This window comes from Sparus aurata, chromosome 8 (genome assembly GCF_900880675.1).
Source record: "Sparus aurata chromosome 8, fSpaAur1.1, whole genome shotgun sequence".
Lineage (NCBI taxonomy): Eukaryota > Metazoa > Chordata > Actinopteri > Spariformes > Sparidae > Sparus > Sparus aurata.
The window spans coordinates 14,442,519-14,459,892 of NC_044194.1; the positions used below are offsets into that span (position 1 = coordinate 14,442,519).

General features: G+C 39.4%; 1 protein-coding gene across 4 annotated transcripts; it reads left to right on the plus strand.

Annotated features, from left to right (window-relative positions):
- On the plus strand, nucleotides 1-15,850 carry nptna (neuroplastin a). Of its 4 annotated transcripts, none has more exons than XM_030425973.1 (9): nucleotides 1-351; nucleotides 6,706-7,053; nucleotides 8,786-8,954; nucleotides 9,045-9,139; nucleotides 9,909-10,042; nucleotides 11,358-11,631; nucleotides 13,107-13,128; nucleotides 14,650-14,726; nucleotides 14,855-15,850. In XM_030425973.1, the coding sequence occupies exons 1-8, from the start codon at nucleotides 261-263 to the stop codon at nucleotides 14,708-14,710; spliced, it is 1,194 nt and encodes a 397-aa protein (XP_030281833.1). In that variant the 5' UTR covers nucleotides 1-260; the 3' UTR covers nucleotides 14,711-14,726; nucleotides 14,855-15,850. The 4 variants fall into 4 exon arrangements, with proteins under 4 accessions (XP_030281833.1, XP_030281834.1, XP_030281835.1 ...); XM_030425974.1 differs by having other exon boundaries at nucleotides 7-351; nucleotides 13,119-13,128; XM_030425975.1 differs by lacking the exon at nucleotides 6,706-7,053 and having other exon boundaries at nucleotides 9-351.
- Nucleotides 15,851-17,374: the final 1,524 nt, after the last annotated feature.

A 17,374-nucleotide genomic window follows, 5' to 3' on the forward strand; every position in this document is an offset into this window, starting at 1 on the left:
TCCCCTCCCTCCCTCCTCCTCCTCCTCCTCGCTGCACCGGGCTGACAGACGGCAGAGGGCTGCACAGGTAGCGGCAGTGGTGCTTGAAGCCTCCCGCTGGTCCACCGAGCGACACTTCCCTCCCTGCGTGACTCGACTGGAGAGTGTGGAGGTGCGGTGCGAGTTCCAACCCCGCGTCACCACCACCATCATACCCCCCCTCCCAGCTCAGGTCACCTTAGCGCGCGCCTACCGGCATTTTCCATCTCCCGTCTCCGAAGATGATACCTGGCAAACGGAGAGCTGCAGTCATGTCCTTCTCGGTGGCGATAGTCGGAGCCCTGCTGCTGCAGTCCGTCTCCTCTCAGAACGGTAAGAAAATGTCAGCTCAGTGAGAAAATGCGGGTTTTTGTTGTTTTTTTTTTTATTGAGGAGGGATGTCGACTGTTTATCTGCATCGGGGCTTTTTTTCTTCTTCTTAATGAATCACTACAGGACGTGTGTTATTAATGAACGCTGTCCATCACAAATATCTCTGCAGCAGCCAAGTCTCGATAGATAAGCCCCCGATAAGAAACGCGTGTTCATCGAATACAGCTCTTGTTTCTTTGCTTCCCCGAGCGTTGGCATTGATAGGGTCAATCAATCATTAATAGGCTACGGTGTCGAGCTGAAGTGGGCCGAACGGAGGCCTGCCGACCGTCCCGAAAATGTCCTTTTGAAGTGAATACATGAGGACATTCAGACAGCAAGGACGAGTCCTGCTCATCAGCAGGCTTGGGCGAGGGGAGGGGAGGTGGATAGGGGGACAAAGTGAAGTTCTGTCAGGCCTGGTTCTGCTCAGGTATGTCAGGATGTAGCTCAGGAATTCAGCTTGCCTTTGGTGTCCAGCAGCAGCAGCAGCAGCAGCAGCACCATCAGCAGCTCCTCTCCTCCTGGAGCCCCTCTGCATCAGTCCAGCCTTGCAGCAGCACACAACATGGATGTAATTTTAGATTGTAGGACCTGCTAGAAGTGCGGCTCTGTAAATAGCACCAGTCCATTTTGCTGCATGCTTCTATTTTTAGAGCAGGGATGCTGTACTGGAAAACCAATGGCTTTAATGTCCTCTTGTTAACTCTTTGCTGAGATGCACTGCACTGCAGAATGGCATTGATTTCTCAGCACGGTGCCTCTTGTTCAGGCGACCCCTCTCAGCTCATAAATCTCATCCCCACCACACCAGTCCAGAGCCGGTGGAGGGACGCCCTCTCAGCTGAGCATGTAAGTGTACACTGTGAGCGTCCGAGTGCAGCGAGCATTGTAATGTGAGAGTGAGTGAGAATTTATTCAGCCTGGGCCCTCCCCGGAGTTGACCATGTGTAGGAATGCATTACACATCTCCTCCTATACTGCACACCCACTCGTAACATCTCTCCTTCAATCAGCGCTCCAGTGGATAGAGCTCAGAGTGCTGCTGTAATGAAACAGCTTTTTAACTGACACATACCAGGAAAGTGTGATGTTTTCTTATGTTATCAATATCTAGATCTCATCAGCTGCAGTTATTTTTTATGGTTAAGGTAAAATTTGTGAAAAAGCAGCATGATACTGAAGTACTGTGGTGCCGCAGAGATGTTGTGGCCTACAAATCTTGTTCTCCGGATCTGAGAAAACTCCTTTCTTTGGAACAGATTAGGGTCGAATGATATCGTTAATTGAAAACAACATTAAACATTAGCCCGCTAATCGACCAGGGTTGATAATCGGTCTATCGGTACAGATGTCACAAATGAATCACACTGCATTCACAATATCTGTCAAAATAATTTAAATATGATATTTTTTACCATATTGTGCACCAAATGATATGTACTAAATAGCACTAATATGTATTAAACCACTACAGGGCTTCAGGGTGCAAAGATTTAGGGCAAATGTGCCCAAACATCTGTCAAATGTTACTGAACTTTTTCATTAGTCGCACCGGTGTGCCAAAAATGTAGCAATATCGTGTTGCATGTGATTTAAATGAAGAAATGCCTGGTAACAATCATTTAAGTAATGTGTTCGGAAACTAAATTAATATGTGTTGTTGAGAGCATCTAAATAATTTGCTGATGCAACTCAATGATAAAAGTTAGGTGCACCAGTGTAGCCAGTGCTCTCCATTTTCAATCACAGCATAGCAACAAGAAATGCAGATAACCTCAATTGTTACTAAATAAATGGATAATTTCAGGTGCTACAAATGAAATTTGACAGATTTTTGAGTGCATGTGTGAAAGTCTCCTTCTGGAGCCCTGGCTCATAACTTTGAAGTTATAAGGTCTTATGCGTGTAATTTGCAGTGGAGCTACAAATATGAATTATTTTCCTTATTGATAATCCAATGATACTTTTGTTCAACCGAGTGTCTGAAAATAGTAAAAAATAAAAGCAGAAACAAGGAGATGTTTGGATTTGTTACATCAGCAATTTAGATAAAAAATGATGCAGATTTTATTTTATAATTTGCATTCAGTGGAGTGTTAAGACTTTCTTTTCAGCTCAGCTATCTTCGATGCAAAATAGCGAAATCCCGAAAGTCGACTCCTAGATGGCATCAAAGTAACTTTATCTTAGTGTTTATATGTTTATATTAATCCAAACAGTTGCTCGCATCTTCTGTAAACATCATTGCCGAAAGGTGAATAATATCACCCAAGGAAAATGTTTGTACATTCACTTAAAAATCTTTTGATCATTAAAAAACATTTTTCAGTATCTAACGTATTGTTGTTGTAATGACACAGAGAAATATGAAATTGTATGTAAAAGATGCTTTCGGATGCTTGACTTCCCTCTTCTCCTGACGTCTCTGTCGATCAGGACTCATTTCTGTGCTGATAGAATATTCATTTTGCATCCGATTAGCTGCTCAGTATGTGTGGCGACAGTTTTTTTGGCACATTAACTGGGACAGTGGCCAGAATGGCTTCATATTACAAGGGTTTCAATGGACTCACCACGCGGTACGGAGAAGATATCTGCAAGGAAACACTTACCACAGGTCGAGGCCATGTGTTGTCAGGTTGTGCTGTTTGATTGGAATAATGTAACAGAAATTAAATTCTAAACTTTATACTCAGTGCCATATTAATGATGTTGTCAGTTTACGGTCACGAGGGACTGACAGGACTTTTAACACTCTGATGTGTGATTGGATGGTGGCGACATTAAAATCATTATTCTCTCCAGCTTTTTGTCGTGCTCAATGCAGTATGTGCTTCCAGAAGGCTTTTTAAGGCTATTACATAACATTACAACATGAAATCACATTTAAAGCTAAGGCGACTAGCTAATTGATTAGTAGGTCAGCAGAAAAGTTATTATTAACTATGTTTGATAGAGGAAGTTATTTATCAAATTCAGACTCCAGCTAGGCTCTGGTTTCAGCTTCAGATGTTATTTTGTTTTTTGTTTTTTCTGTATCAGATCATTGCAAACAATGTTTTTTGATGTTTCTGACTGTTGGTTGGTCAATAATAAGACATTTGAAGATGTCACTTTGGGCTCTTGGAACATGTGACAGACTTATATCATAAATTTTAAGTCCATGGGATTTGAAAAAAGATTAACCAGATCGGCACCATGATTGGTTAATTTTACTGATGTTTCCGTCCCTCTGGACTTCCTCAAGAAACAATTCTCACAACAGTGGTCTTAAATGGTCAATGCTCTGATCATTCATTATGCACAGGTGTCGGTCAGTTCTTCTGTGGGAGTGTCTCTCATGAATTACCTGTGACGTGTGTTCAGTCTGTCACATTATACCTCTTACAAAAGAAAAAAGTAACAAGGCAGAAGAGAAAACATGAACAACAGAAATACCCCAACAAGTCCTTTTACAAAACTAAGAAATTAAAACATAATTTTTTTTAGGTCATTCAAAGTTATGTAATTATATGAACAGGTTACCTCCTAAGTGTAAGTGTGTTTTCACACACTTTTCGCGAAGAAAACAAACAAAAACACAAAGATTCATTCCAATGTGAGACATTGACAGACAAAATGAGCAAGATAAGTTAATGAAAATAAAGATATTTACAGTCAATTTAAACTTTAAGGAACTAGAAACCAAAAGACTGACTAAATGAAAATGTGAATATTTGCAAAGTCTTGGAGGCAAAACTTATGTAAAAAAAAAAAAGAAAATTAAGACAAAAAATGGAAGTGATAAACAGCGTCAGATATCACCAGCATGTGTTAGCTGGTGTTCGCTAGCTAGCTCAGTTAGCTGTGCAGTAAGCAGTTAGACAATATGAGAGAAAACATTCATAATAATGACGATAATCAGCTATAAAGTTAACTCTAGATTTAACTTATCTGGCTGTACTCAAGACTCTGAGGGAATAAAATATATTTTTAAGAAATGACATTGTGTACAGATTATAATCATAAAGTGTCTGATACAATTAGATTATCAAATACATGTGTAGAGAGTGGATTCAGGAGGACGACTGAGCAAGCCAAGGCATCTCCAGGTGGCGCCCGAGCCACGCAACCTCCTCTCCACCATGTTGGCATGAAAGAGGACGACCCACATGAGATAATCAACAAAAAAATATCATGTTTAATTTAAAGTACAAATTTAAGTTGATTGTAAAACAGGAGTGAGCAGTGATCCATGAGGGTACGATGATCCAGATCAGGATTATATCAAATTAAACTACATTAAACTACATTAGGAAAAAAATACAGCGCAGCCTGTACAAACACATAACCACATGCTAAAACTAAACTAACATTAGCTTGACATAAGTGGCATTATTCAGACATGTATGGTACAGCAGCACAGCACTACTGGATCAGCACTTTTTACACGTCAACACTATCCGAGGTGGCAGGATCCGTCTCTCAGCACTTCTGGGAGCTGAGGTGTTGCTTTTAGCCTCAGTCATATTATTTACTGCTACTTATATACACCCAGTTGCCAGTTTATTAGGTTTGCCCATCTTAAACTAATGCAGTCTTGCAATGAGTCTTACATTCATGGAGGTGATAATGTTTCAGAGAGGTGTTGATTCAGCTGAATGATCCTTTTGGAGGATGTTCCTATTATTTTGTCCACTCCATTAGTGGCAAAGAGGGTACAATTCTACAGGACCACAAACTGCAGCCTCTAAAAACAAGTGATTATAACCATCCTGAATTTACTGGCAGCTGAGTGCATATAGAAATCTATATGTGCCGACTGGGTTTGATGAACCACTTCTGGGCTGCACGGCATGATGATAATGTCAGCTGATAAAAAGAAAAAAGAAAGAAAACACGTGATTGTCTGTCCAGTGATGATCCGCCTGGTCTGGTTGGCTGTCTCGTCCTCTTCCTACTTTGTTGCCGTAGATGGCTTCTATGGAAACGGAAGGGGTCTTTCACCATGCGCCCACACGCTCCCCAGAGACCTGGAGCTGCAGCTTCTATAAATCTCCTCTCAATCTCATGTGCTCTCCACAGTGCCTATAGACTATGCTTATGACTACAGCCCGTCCGTCTTCCTCCTCCTCGTCTATGCGCAGCAGCCATGATCAATTGTTTCACTTTTATTGCATTCAATTTAGACGCAGCGATATTTCACTCCAGTTAAATTAACAGCAGTTTGCTTGGTGTCTGTGTTCCTTCCCAAAGCTTCTCAGAGCGCTAATGATGTTTTCATCAAACAGACAAGATGTACTGAAAATGACAAGGTCACTTGGAGGACTTTTCGGATGTGAGCGCCATGCGAGCCAGACACAAATTTAAATGATATCATTAATTGGACAGAACCAAGTGAGAGCAGCTCTGCAAGGACGTCCCAGCAGAATTGAATTAAGGCTTCCCAGGAATAGCAGCAATAATGGCTTCGGCAGATCTGAGGTCGCTGCTTTCTTTCTGTGTCTTTCCAAATATGTACATGTGGATTTCAGCGGTTTGTTTCACGATATTCCATTGGCTATTACAGCAAAACATATTCTGTCTCCAACTTTTCATTTTGAAACATCGCCTGTCACCTTAGGTCACATATTCAAAACCCTGGCCTGTATTCAGAAACTGTGCCTTTAAATGAGCCGTCAAGATTTCCGAAAGGTTGTGATGTCACTACCATACAGTCACAGACTTGACTTGACTTGACTGCCCTCAGCTATGCCTCCAGCCCAACTACGGTTGCCAAAACACCCTTAGAGCTGATTTGAAAACACGTCAAGCGGAATGCCTGCTCAGGCCTGTGAGAGCTGGCCAATCAGAGCATATAGGGCATCTTGAGAGGAGGGCCTTGAAGAGATGGGCACCAAAACAGAGTGTTCAGAGAGAGGGTGAATAGAGGTGCCGCACCAATGGGCAGTATGAGAAAAAAGTATGTAAATACTTTTAGTAGACACCCAAAATAAATGTGAATAATATGAGACCTTTAAATATCTCAAATATCGCAATTTGAGTCGACAACTTGGGTATTGGAAAAATTGTGATTGACATTTTAAAAAGATATTCGATAATAAACAATTGTTCACTTTTGAGCTGCATATTTTACATTTTCTGCTCTTATTACTTAAAATCATCCTTTGTCTCATTATTTGTCTGTCAGTATCTTTTCATTATTGCATTTTATCTTTTTTCTTAATGTCGGGTTTCATTTTAATTTGCCTTGTTATTTTTTCTTGTCTTGCCATCCTGCACCTATTTTCCCTTTTTTTCTTATGTTGCCCCCTAAACCTCCACCTCCTCCAGCGGGCTTTGTGAAATCACCTTTGTCTGAGACAAAGCTCACAGGCGACACCTTTGAGCTGTACTGTGACGTGGTGGGAAACCCCACCCCAGAAATCCAGTGGTGGTACTCTGAGATCAACCGAGCTGATTCCTTCAGGCAGCTGTGGGACGGTGCCCGTAAGCGTCGAGTCACCATCAGCACGGCCTATGGCTTGAACGCCGTGAGCGTGCTTGGCGTCTCTCGTCTGACGCTGGACGATGCTGGGACCTACGAGTGCAGAGCCAGCAATGATCCGCGACGTAACGACCTGCACCAAAATCCAGCCACCACCTGGATCCGTGCTCAGGCCACTATAATGGTGCTGCAGAGTGAGTGGTCAGTGTAGAAGAAACACCCCCACCGCCCCCCACATTAGCAACCAGATTTAATAGTTCCTGTGTGATTCAGCCTTCCCCCAAACCTCTCCGGAGGAACGTTACCTTCCTCTGTAGGTGCCTTCCTCCCCTACAGACTTGGAAAATGGAGAGAATCCCAAGCTTCCTTCAGCCTACACCCTGTAGAGCCCAGTCACCTCCCAGTCTCCATATCTTCTTTACTTCATTTTTTTTCCCTTCAGCTCTCATTTTCTCATTTCCCTGAACTAATTTTAATTATATTCAATTCCAATTGCTAATGTGATTATTGTTATTTGTTTTAAAAGAAATATTTCAGTGTTTAATATGTGAAATTATTCTGACTGTCGATACTTAGACACACAAAGTTGTCCATTCTTTCCTGAGGTTGATCATAACCATACGATATTAAACACGATGCACGATTAAATTTGTTTTTGTTTGCCTACCAGTAGCAAATGGGGAAGGATCTTAAACATACAGCTCGGGGCAAGACCAGAATCAGGATTGACAAACACTGGTTTTAGTAACCTCTACTTCAAGATTTAATGTGAAATGAAAAATATAATTTTGTTCAAGACATGCTTATATTTCGGCGGAATATAAACATGAAAACAAGACATTGTCCTCTGGTGCAATAGTTATAAAAAAAACGCAAAACAAAATGACAGATTGAAAGGCTCGCTTATGTCGACATGTACAAACAAGATGGAGATAATCAGGATTAAGCAGAATCTGATGTTCCAATTAAGGCCTTCATGTTTTAAAAGCTAAACCAATAGAGGATTTTTTGGCTGGTTTAATGTCAACTAGTTACAAATGTCTATTACAGAGTTTCTGTGTTTTTAAGGAATTCCTGCAGAGCTATTAAATCTTCAAATTAAAGCCAAGAGAGTTGTTGAACGAACCTTTCATACCTTCAGTCATCCTCACTGGCTCCCAGCGTGAGAGTCTCTTTCATGAAAGTAAATCCTTTGTTATAAGATTTGCTGTGAAACCACAATTCTTAATGAGGTTATATTTTTAGCCTTTCTTGATTTTATTTAAGCATGAAAAATTGGAAAACTTTAAGGCTGGACCTGCTGGTTATCCAGTGGTGTAAAAGAAAAATATGCATTTCTGCTGCATCCTGAACAAAAACTCATTCTACTGGTACTTTTCTCCACCTGATGATGTAACAATACAACAGACTGTTGTCATGACCATGAGTTTTAATAAACTGCACCTTTTCTGGGCTGCAATATTCAATTTAGCTGCAGAAAAATGTAAGCTTTCCCCTCCACTCACCGTGATTGATGCATGTAACAGAAATGTAAGCTCTGCGATTGGATGCTTCTTGCTGCAGTGCACCTTGGGAGCTATAGATGACTTCTCTACTTACATTTTTCATGTGTGCAGGCTTGTACCTTAACTTTTTATTAAAGAACAAGATGTTGTTTAATACAGTTGGTCATCTGATGATTCAACCGAGAGAGTTACATATCCAGCTGAGCCTTGGAAACACTCCCACTTCAGCTAACAGTGCACAAAATGACTTCTACTTAAGGAACCTTGGATGCCCGAAATAATTCCTCCCACTTTGCAGCTCTATTCCTGGGTTATATTGTATAAAGTGTGTTAGGCAGAGGTGTCTGTCTGAACCCTTGTTGTTTACATCTTCCAGCACAAGCATCACTTCTGTCGTAGCTGATCTGTGCCTCTCTTACAGAGCCGTCAATCAGCTCCTCTGAACACACCACACTTCCTGTGGAAGGAGACTCTTACACACTGCAGTGCAACCTGACCAGCGCCCACAGCGTCCACCAGGAGAGCTACTGGATGAAGAACGGTGAGGAGATCCCGGAAACGCGCACCCCAAATAGGAACACCGAGTACAGGTAGGAGAAATGTGAGAGAGAGTGTTAGACATCTAGACAGAGTTTAGCAGCCCGATGTGGGTTCATGTGATGTTTCTTTCTGCTCCGCAGGCTGAACAAACCAAGAGGAGACGACGCCGGAGTGTACATGTGTGTTTACACCTTTGAGATGAGTCCTCCAGCCAACGCCACCATCGAAGTTAAATGTAGGTGTTGATTTGCGGGCTGCAGGCATTTCAAGGCCACATTAGGGATGTCACCAATAAAAATGGCCCGAGTGGCCTTGAGCACCAGCCGCCCTGTCATGTGAGGACCTGTGATTTCAAATGGCTCTGCTGGCTGCTCAGGGCCAGCCGGCGCCCTTGACACCTCCATCTAACCAACGCCCGGCTCAGTGGCAGCAGATGGTGTCTTGTTTGTCTGATGGCAAGGGATTATGTCTCAACGGTAAAATCTGGTCAGCCTTTTCTGCGGTCAGGCGCAACACTATGGAGGCAAATTGGATTTGAAAACAGTTTCCTTTTATTTTATGGGACATGGAAAATAAATCATTTAAAACGAGGCAGATTTTTAAACCAGATGCACAGAATGATAACAGACACGTCATGTTAGATTGGTTCATATTGTTCCTTAGTTTTACATTTTCATATTTCTGTACTTGTTCCCATTTTGTTTTCTGCATTATTTACCTCCTGCAGCTGATTAAATACCAATAATATATTATTTTTACTTCCTAATTTGTGCATCAAGCTTAAAATGTGCTCAGTAAATAAGTATATATTGTTGTTATCATTATGATGATGATGATCTGAAATATATAAAGCAGATGATCCTGAATAAAGAATATTGTTACCTTTCATCAGTTCCTACTTTTAATAAGAAACGACCAAAAGCACAATTTAGTGATCCATGCATTATTTTGATGCAAATAACTATGCCTCCATTTACATTAACATTTTCTTTGTTTTGTTTCAGGTGCTCCGGAGATTACAGGCCACAAGCGCAGTGAGAATAAGAACGAGGGCCAGAATGCTCTTCTCTACTGTAAGTCTGTCGGTTTTCCTCACCCCGTCTGGACCTGGCGCAAGTTTGAGAACGGCATTTTTAGGGTACGTCATGTGAATATACAGTCCCCAGCCAATTTACCCTGTACACTCATGCAATTTGATACAACAGATCTGCACAAAACTCTGCAGCCAGGAAGATTATATTATTCAGTTATATTAAAGTGTTAACTCAACACTGTTTTTGTTAATGAGGTTCTCAAAAGCTTGAGCCACTGAGTGAACATTATATTGATATATTTCTCTAATTGTAACTCTGTGTAGGTCCATCGATGATGTGAGCTACGTTAACTTAACGCCTGAACAAATAAAACTGCATATTTACTGTTAATGTGGTTATTCAAATATCCTGTTTTATGATGACAGATTAAAACATAAAAAGTCTGATATGTAACTGATCGCTGCAGCATGTAAGCTTTATTTTTCTTGTATCTGCACAAACTACATTTACAATCTTTCTAAGCAGAGCGGGAACATTGAGGTTAGGAGGTTCAAATCTGGCTCACATTTTTTTCTACACCTACATTCTCCTCTGTTTGTTTCCATAATTTTTGCAGTTTGTTTGTTAAGACACCGATTAGCTTTTGCATAGCTGCTATTCCTCCACACATCCACACAGTTTACTTGTGGGCAATACTAAAACACACATTAACAGTAATCATCACAACTCACAAACATTTTACATTGTAATGCAAGTCTAGAATTCAGACCTTTTCCCAGTCCATGTTGTGGATTTTCTTAAAACGGTTAATTTAAACACTTTTATTAAATTTATGGAACCTTACAAAGAATCACAAAAAAAAACATTTGGAGAACAGCTGAATCCAATTTAAAGTGAACTAAGAAACACCAAGGGTTCATTTATATAGTTGTTGAAATCAAGTTAAAAACAATTCATGTTTTCTTACCCAAACATGATTTTCAAAAAAATCACATCTCATCTGGAAACTATTTGGTCCTGCATGAGCTCCAGTTTGAAAGCTGAAAAACAACTTTTTAAAGTATATTGTGATGTCCTTGAAACTTTTAGATGTGAAAGTGTCAATATTCAATGCAATGCAAGGCAAGTCTATTTGTGTAGCACAATTCAGCCCAAGGCAGCTCAAAGTGCTCTGACAGGGGTGCAATTAAATGTAAAATACATTAAAAACAAGCAGAAAACATCAAAAAAAAAAAAAAAAATTGCATTTACACAAATGTAGCAACTAGTCCATGAAGTGCTTTTGTAGTAAATTCATAATATGTTTCTGTAATTCAATATTAGATACTGTATAATGTTTGAAAACCTCATCACGTTAACTAGAATATAATGGCAAATCCTCAAGTTTATTAAGTGCGGTTCTTTCTTCTCCCTCGACAGGAAATCGACAACTCAACCGGACGCTTCTTCATCAGCAGCAGGGACAACTACACCGAGCTCCACATCGCCAACCTGGACATCGGGTTGGATCCTGGCGAGTACCAGTGCAACGCCACCAACATGATCGGCAGCCGCGAGGAGAAGTCTGTGCTGAGGGTCCGCAGCCACTTGGCCCCCTTGTGGCCTCTGCTGGGCGTTCTGGCTGAGATCATCATCCTGGTCATCATCATCGTTGTTTATGAGAAGCGTAAGAAGCCAGACGATTTACAAGACGGTGAGTCACCAGCGGCGGTGCTGAGGATTGTTTTATTATTCCACAGTGTTTAATATATCAGAGGAAAAAGTTGTTCATTTTGTACCTGAGAAACTGTGTCGGTGTCGGGCACACTAACTTTTCGAGTGTCTGCCTAAGTCGTTCCTTTGCCAGAGACACCAACAGAGTTACCCGACACCGTGTGGTGCCTGCATTCGATAATTCAGTCTGGCGAGGTCGACCGAACAGGCAGACACAGTTGCAGGAGGTGGCACCTTGTCAGGACAATTTCATGCATTTAATATTCATAAGAAATATGATACTGCAGTGTTGCGGAGGTGGACAGTTTCAATTATTAATGGCTTTCCAGGGACCTTGCGATGTCCCCAAGCTGCTGCGAGCTCCACCACGAGACACTCATTTAGCCACACAACCTACGTGTGCCATCCTGGGATCGTCTCAGGGTACTGAGTACTTCAGGAGTCGAGCTATATGATAAATTATGCATTAATGGTATTTGGGTGACCTTTTTACTCTCAAACAGCATTTTGATGTTGGCACATGCTGATTAGAAGCAACGTGCAGTGAATGACTGACAGCTCAGACTGTACAGGAACACACTGTCAGGATGGTTCATAGAGAGTCATACAGCAAATTCCTGTGTGAGATGTTTATAATCCGCATATTTCTTTAAATTAGTTTATCTATGGTCGTTGAGTATTTTAACAGGTTGTTGTAATATCTCCCCCTCCCATCCCCTTCCCAAACTGCATAACCTAAACCATGTTTGTGGTAAGTGTGAGACTTTGCATGCTTCATGAATTTTTAATGAGCATTCAGATTCATCTTATTTCAGTTCATGCCACAGTACACACTTCTGTTTAGCCTCCTCATTAGTGTCAAGTGCTGTTCAAAGTTTTCAGTTTTTTATCGTTTCGTTTAACAAACTTCACATTCTTGCATCAAGCAGTGAAAAGGCATGCAAGTCACTGCAAAGCACCGAAGATGTTTTGTGTTTATGAATTATTTCGACTGTTTGACTTCAGTCGAGGGTTGATATTGACAGTGCTGCTTTTCACTAATCTCTTGGAGCGAACAGCTGCTCTTTGTGAGCGCTGCTCGTCCGTGCATGACAACAGTATTTTTTCAAATTGCCTGTATGCAGTCATCCTCACTTGAACATGCGTGTGAATGTGCTGTTGTGTTTGATTTGACTGCGATCTGTGTGTTTTTGTGAGTGACCTCATGAGGTGGTCTTCCTGCGGCATGACAGAAATTTTTTTACTATTCTGTTACTTCACTTTCATCCCATAACATAGTTTGCACATACAGCATAGTTGAAAACCTAAAACTCCTCAAAGACCTCAGGCCAAAGTGCAGTCGCTGCCCCAGCTACACTTCTAGATGAAATGTCTCTTCATCAATGTGTACAACTTCCTTTGCGATTGTTCTATTTTCTGGTCTTCATTTCTCCATATTTTTCCTTGTTGCTTCAGATGATGACCCAGCCGGACCAGTGTAAGTATCAAACGTTTTACCTTCAATAGCTTGTTCCTGTATAGCCTGGTAATGTTTGTGTTTTCGATGTCTCCTGACTCCTGACTGTCTTTAGAGCTCTGTACACAGTACGCCCCCAAAATCTGGGTCACAAATGACTGGAAGCATCCGGCGATGACGCTTTGCCGCATTTATTTAAATCACAGGGAAATGCACTTAAAATCAAAAAGCAACATATTAGCCATCATTGAGAAATTACTATCTGAACTATTCTGATTAAGGAGGCTGTGGCCAAGATTATCAAAGACTTAAAAAGGCCAAACTGTACTTTACGTCCCTCTATGATCAGTCATGAGCAGAATGTAAAGGTTTAATAAGAAGGTGTAAAACAGGCGATAATGCAGTTGCAAACAGATACAAGTTTTTTAAATAGTTGTGTCAACCAGTGTAACTCCTCCTGTGAGCGCCCAAAAGGAGACTGATAATAAATGACAATATAGTAAAACAGTTGTCATAATATTTAGATATAGCTGATTATAGCTGCTTAAAACTACATTATAGTGTGTAGTAAAATAATTCATGTTAAGATTATGAAGGATAAAAATATTAAGATACATTAGTATTGATCCCCAGCAAAGTTGAGCAGCACAAGGACAAAACATATTTGCAAATGAATAAAATAAAATAGATTTTGAATACAATATTTAAAAAAAGGTCAAATAGATATAAGAATAGGAATAAAACTATACAAGGGCACGTTTCTATTCTTATTTTTATTTCTGTTCTTACTATCATTTGATATTATCTTTTATTAAATAATTAATGCTAAAAAACTGTTTAAGAAATATTACTGGACTGAGCTCTGGTACACTTGAATTTGTGTTCATGCGCTCAAAAAAATAATTAGCCTCTAACAGTGACTTTATTTCAATTGCATATAAAACTTCCATCTAACTTTATCACATTACTTCAATACTTCACATCTACTGCCAAGCTTTTTTATCATGTTGAGTCAATGTGTATCATTTTAAATTACTACGAGTTTAATTTATTACAGACAGAATAACTGATTTGAAATACATTACTGTTATGTGTAATAACTGAGTAGTAAACACTTAAACACATTATGTTTATGCAAAAGTCAGTATTAATCAGACTCAGTTAATAAATTCATACACATTGACACAACATGACAGCAAAGCTTTACATAAAATTTTACACTAACCGTCAAACCTACATAATAGAACTTCCAATTTTCTAATTAAAATACTTGTCTTTATTGATTAGGGGGGCATTCCACAAATTACCCTAATGATATCATCAAGGTAATTTTGTTGTTAGACTTTGGAAAGCTCCTTTCGCACAGTCTTTACATTTTCAGAGAGTTTGTTAGTTTAAAAAGATGTGAGACAGAGAAAAACAAACATTTTGTATTTTGATTTGATAGATTATTTATAAATTTTTTTAATCAAATTATTATCTGTCAATCAACTAATCATCCTCCAGTCTGAACTGATGTGTTTTGTTTACTTCTTTTTGAAGGAAAACTAATTCAACCAACAACCACAAAGACAAGAACCTCCGTCAGAGGAACACAAACTGAGCAGCCTGTCTGCTGAGTAAGTACTGAATTATTTAGACATGGCCTGATAAATAATATGTGTTACATGCCTGTGGCCACAAATTACAAGATGAACTGCCGTATGTAATACGGGGCTAACGAGTTGAATTGTCTCTTTGTTTGCAGGCTGCATCACACATGTATTGACCATATGAAGGTAAACAAGAAGAGAATCCATACCAGTTGTTATTAGGATTTATCTGCCATTTAAAAGTCTGGTTGTGGAGGGGTTCAGTGAGGCATGCCTTATGATTTTGTTATGTGAGCGTGCGAATCAGGCGGTACTCAAACCATTATGGGATTGTAAACATTATAACCATTGTTGCTGCATGCAGTTGTTGACATTATTAATTTCTCCCTCTTATTCACTAGTTTAAAAATATTTTTACTTCTTCTGAAATAATGCATGCAAGATGTTGACCTTCTGTTTGAAGGATGAAATGTTTTTCTTCAGTTTATCTTTTCTCTGAGAGTGGCTTCATGTAGATAACCTGTGTGTACTAGAGGAAAAACAAAAACTAAAAATGCCACCATAATCTGGTATGACAGTTGTGTATAGTTTTATCATTCTGCTGCATACCATTTTCTAAGTTTTGTCATGATATCAGACTATATCTATTGCATTTTAAGGGCTTTGCAATGTCCCTCTAAATTTGATTAAGGTTTACTTTACTGTATGTATGTACTGTACGTGTTAAATCACTATAACTATGTATCAGATCAGCATTAATATAAAGACTATTCATATTATATGATGCACTTAAATGTTGAGAATAATGAAAATCTGTATAAACCTACTTTAGGAGATCTGTACTAATCATTCTAACATATTGTTTTATAATTATGTGTATTGTACAGCATGGCTATTATCCTATGCAATTATTATCCATATCAATATATTGAAAATCATTGCAGCTTTTGATTTTTCTCTGTGACAAAGCTTTAAAACTAGTAGGATCACCGTAGAGCGTTGATGGCATACTACACAGCTGCATGAATTCTCTACAGCTGACGTGGGAGGGCGGCGAAAGAGAAGCCCACGTCAGGACTGACACATGTGAAGCAAACTGCAAGATCTTGACTCATTTTTAAGAATAAATATCTATAAAAGGAAAAAGGAAAGTGTGTCTGAGTGGGTTTCTTTATATATACATATATATATATATAAAAAAAATCATGCCACAGCTGCACTGTTGATAATGCATCTAGCTGTCCTGGGTGGATGCAGACAAATAAAAGCATGTGGGGAAACAGCACCATCTTGTGAAGTTTACAGTGACTCACAGCAGACATGATGAACATGATGATGAACTCTGGACATCAGAGGCAAAGGCAGTTTTATTTCTATAGCACATTTCATACATCAAAGCAAGCAGTGCACTTTACAGGATAAGAATATGTCAAAAAAGGAAAGATTTTCAATTCAGAGAGGCAGAAGTGCGAGCAAGAGAATTTCAAATTAAACCACTGCAGCTTCAATCAAAGGATATTACAAGATTAAATAATACAGTCAATGAATAAATCAATTAAAAACAAATTCAATAATTTAAAACATTTTTTAAGATAAAGGGAGGATGGTAGGATTTAGTTTTTATCCGTTACTGGTAGAGTAAGCTGTGCAAAATGAGATCATTTTTAGCTTTGATTTAAAAGTGATCAGAGTCGGAGCTTGACAGATGAACAAGAACGAACAAACCTAGATTGAATAATAGTTCACAGAAATGCTTGAACTGTCAGGAAAAAACACAAAGAGCTTTTGATAAATGGCCACAGATCATAGATAAAAACAATTCCCGAGGCAAACTCCCCCCTCCCCCGATCAATGAGCATTGTCTGTCAAATAAACTACAATACTCAAAATGATTTCAAGATTTTGCGATATTTGTTTATTTTTTATTAATATTTTATGCCCTGTTTCTTTGAATTATAGATAACTCAGTTCTGTAATGCCGTTTCTGCAGAAATAAAAATTTGAAAAGACTGCAATGAACCACAATGTCCACTTCATCCTTGATGCTCGTGATGGCTAGAAAACCGGATCAAACAAATGTAATTTATGTAATTCTCTGAAATGTTCTTCCTGTAGTGAGGGGAAGGCATTGAAGGAGCATTTGGAAAAGCATGTCTTGAAAAAAACTTTGCACCTTGATATTATGAATTTCCAACCCCCAGGTTTCACATACATGGAGCCCAATTTATTGAGGTAACTGATATAAACACACTGTAATATTTGTATTGTTATATCACTTTTCTACCAAGCAGTGGCAGTATTGTTACTTACTGATTGTGTGTGGGTTTTGCCATTGCATTCAAAGACACGGAAACACCGGAGCTTAAAGTTATGCGGTCTAATCCAACAGATTTACAATCAATTCCACCTTAAGAAAGGTTGTAATGTTCAGCTTTTGTTGAAATTGATGCACTTCATCAATGGGAGGTCACAGGAGTGCAACAAAAAGTGGGTGCTATTTTAGGACCAAGTTGTCATTGTTGTGCTTTTTGGAACATTTTCATAACTATCACCACCTGGAGAGTTATGGATGATTACTATATGTTTTCATACCTTTTAAACTGGCCTCCTAACTGTCTGAACCTGATTCCCACCAGGTAAAAGTCATCTCCTGGATTTATGTGCAGTAATAAAAC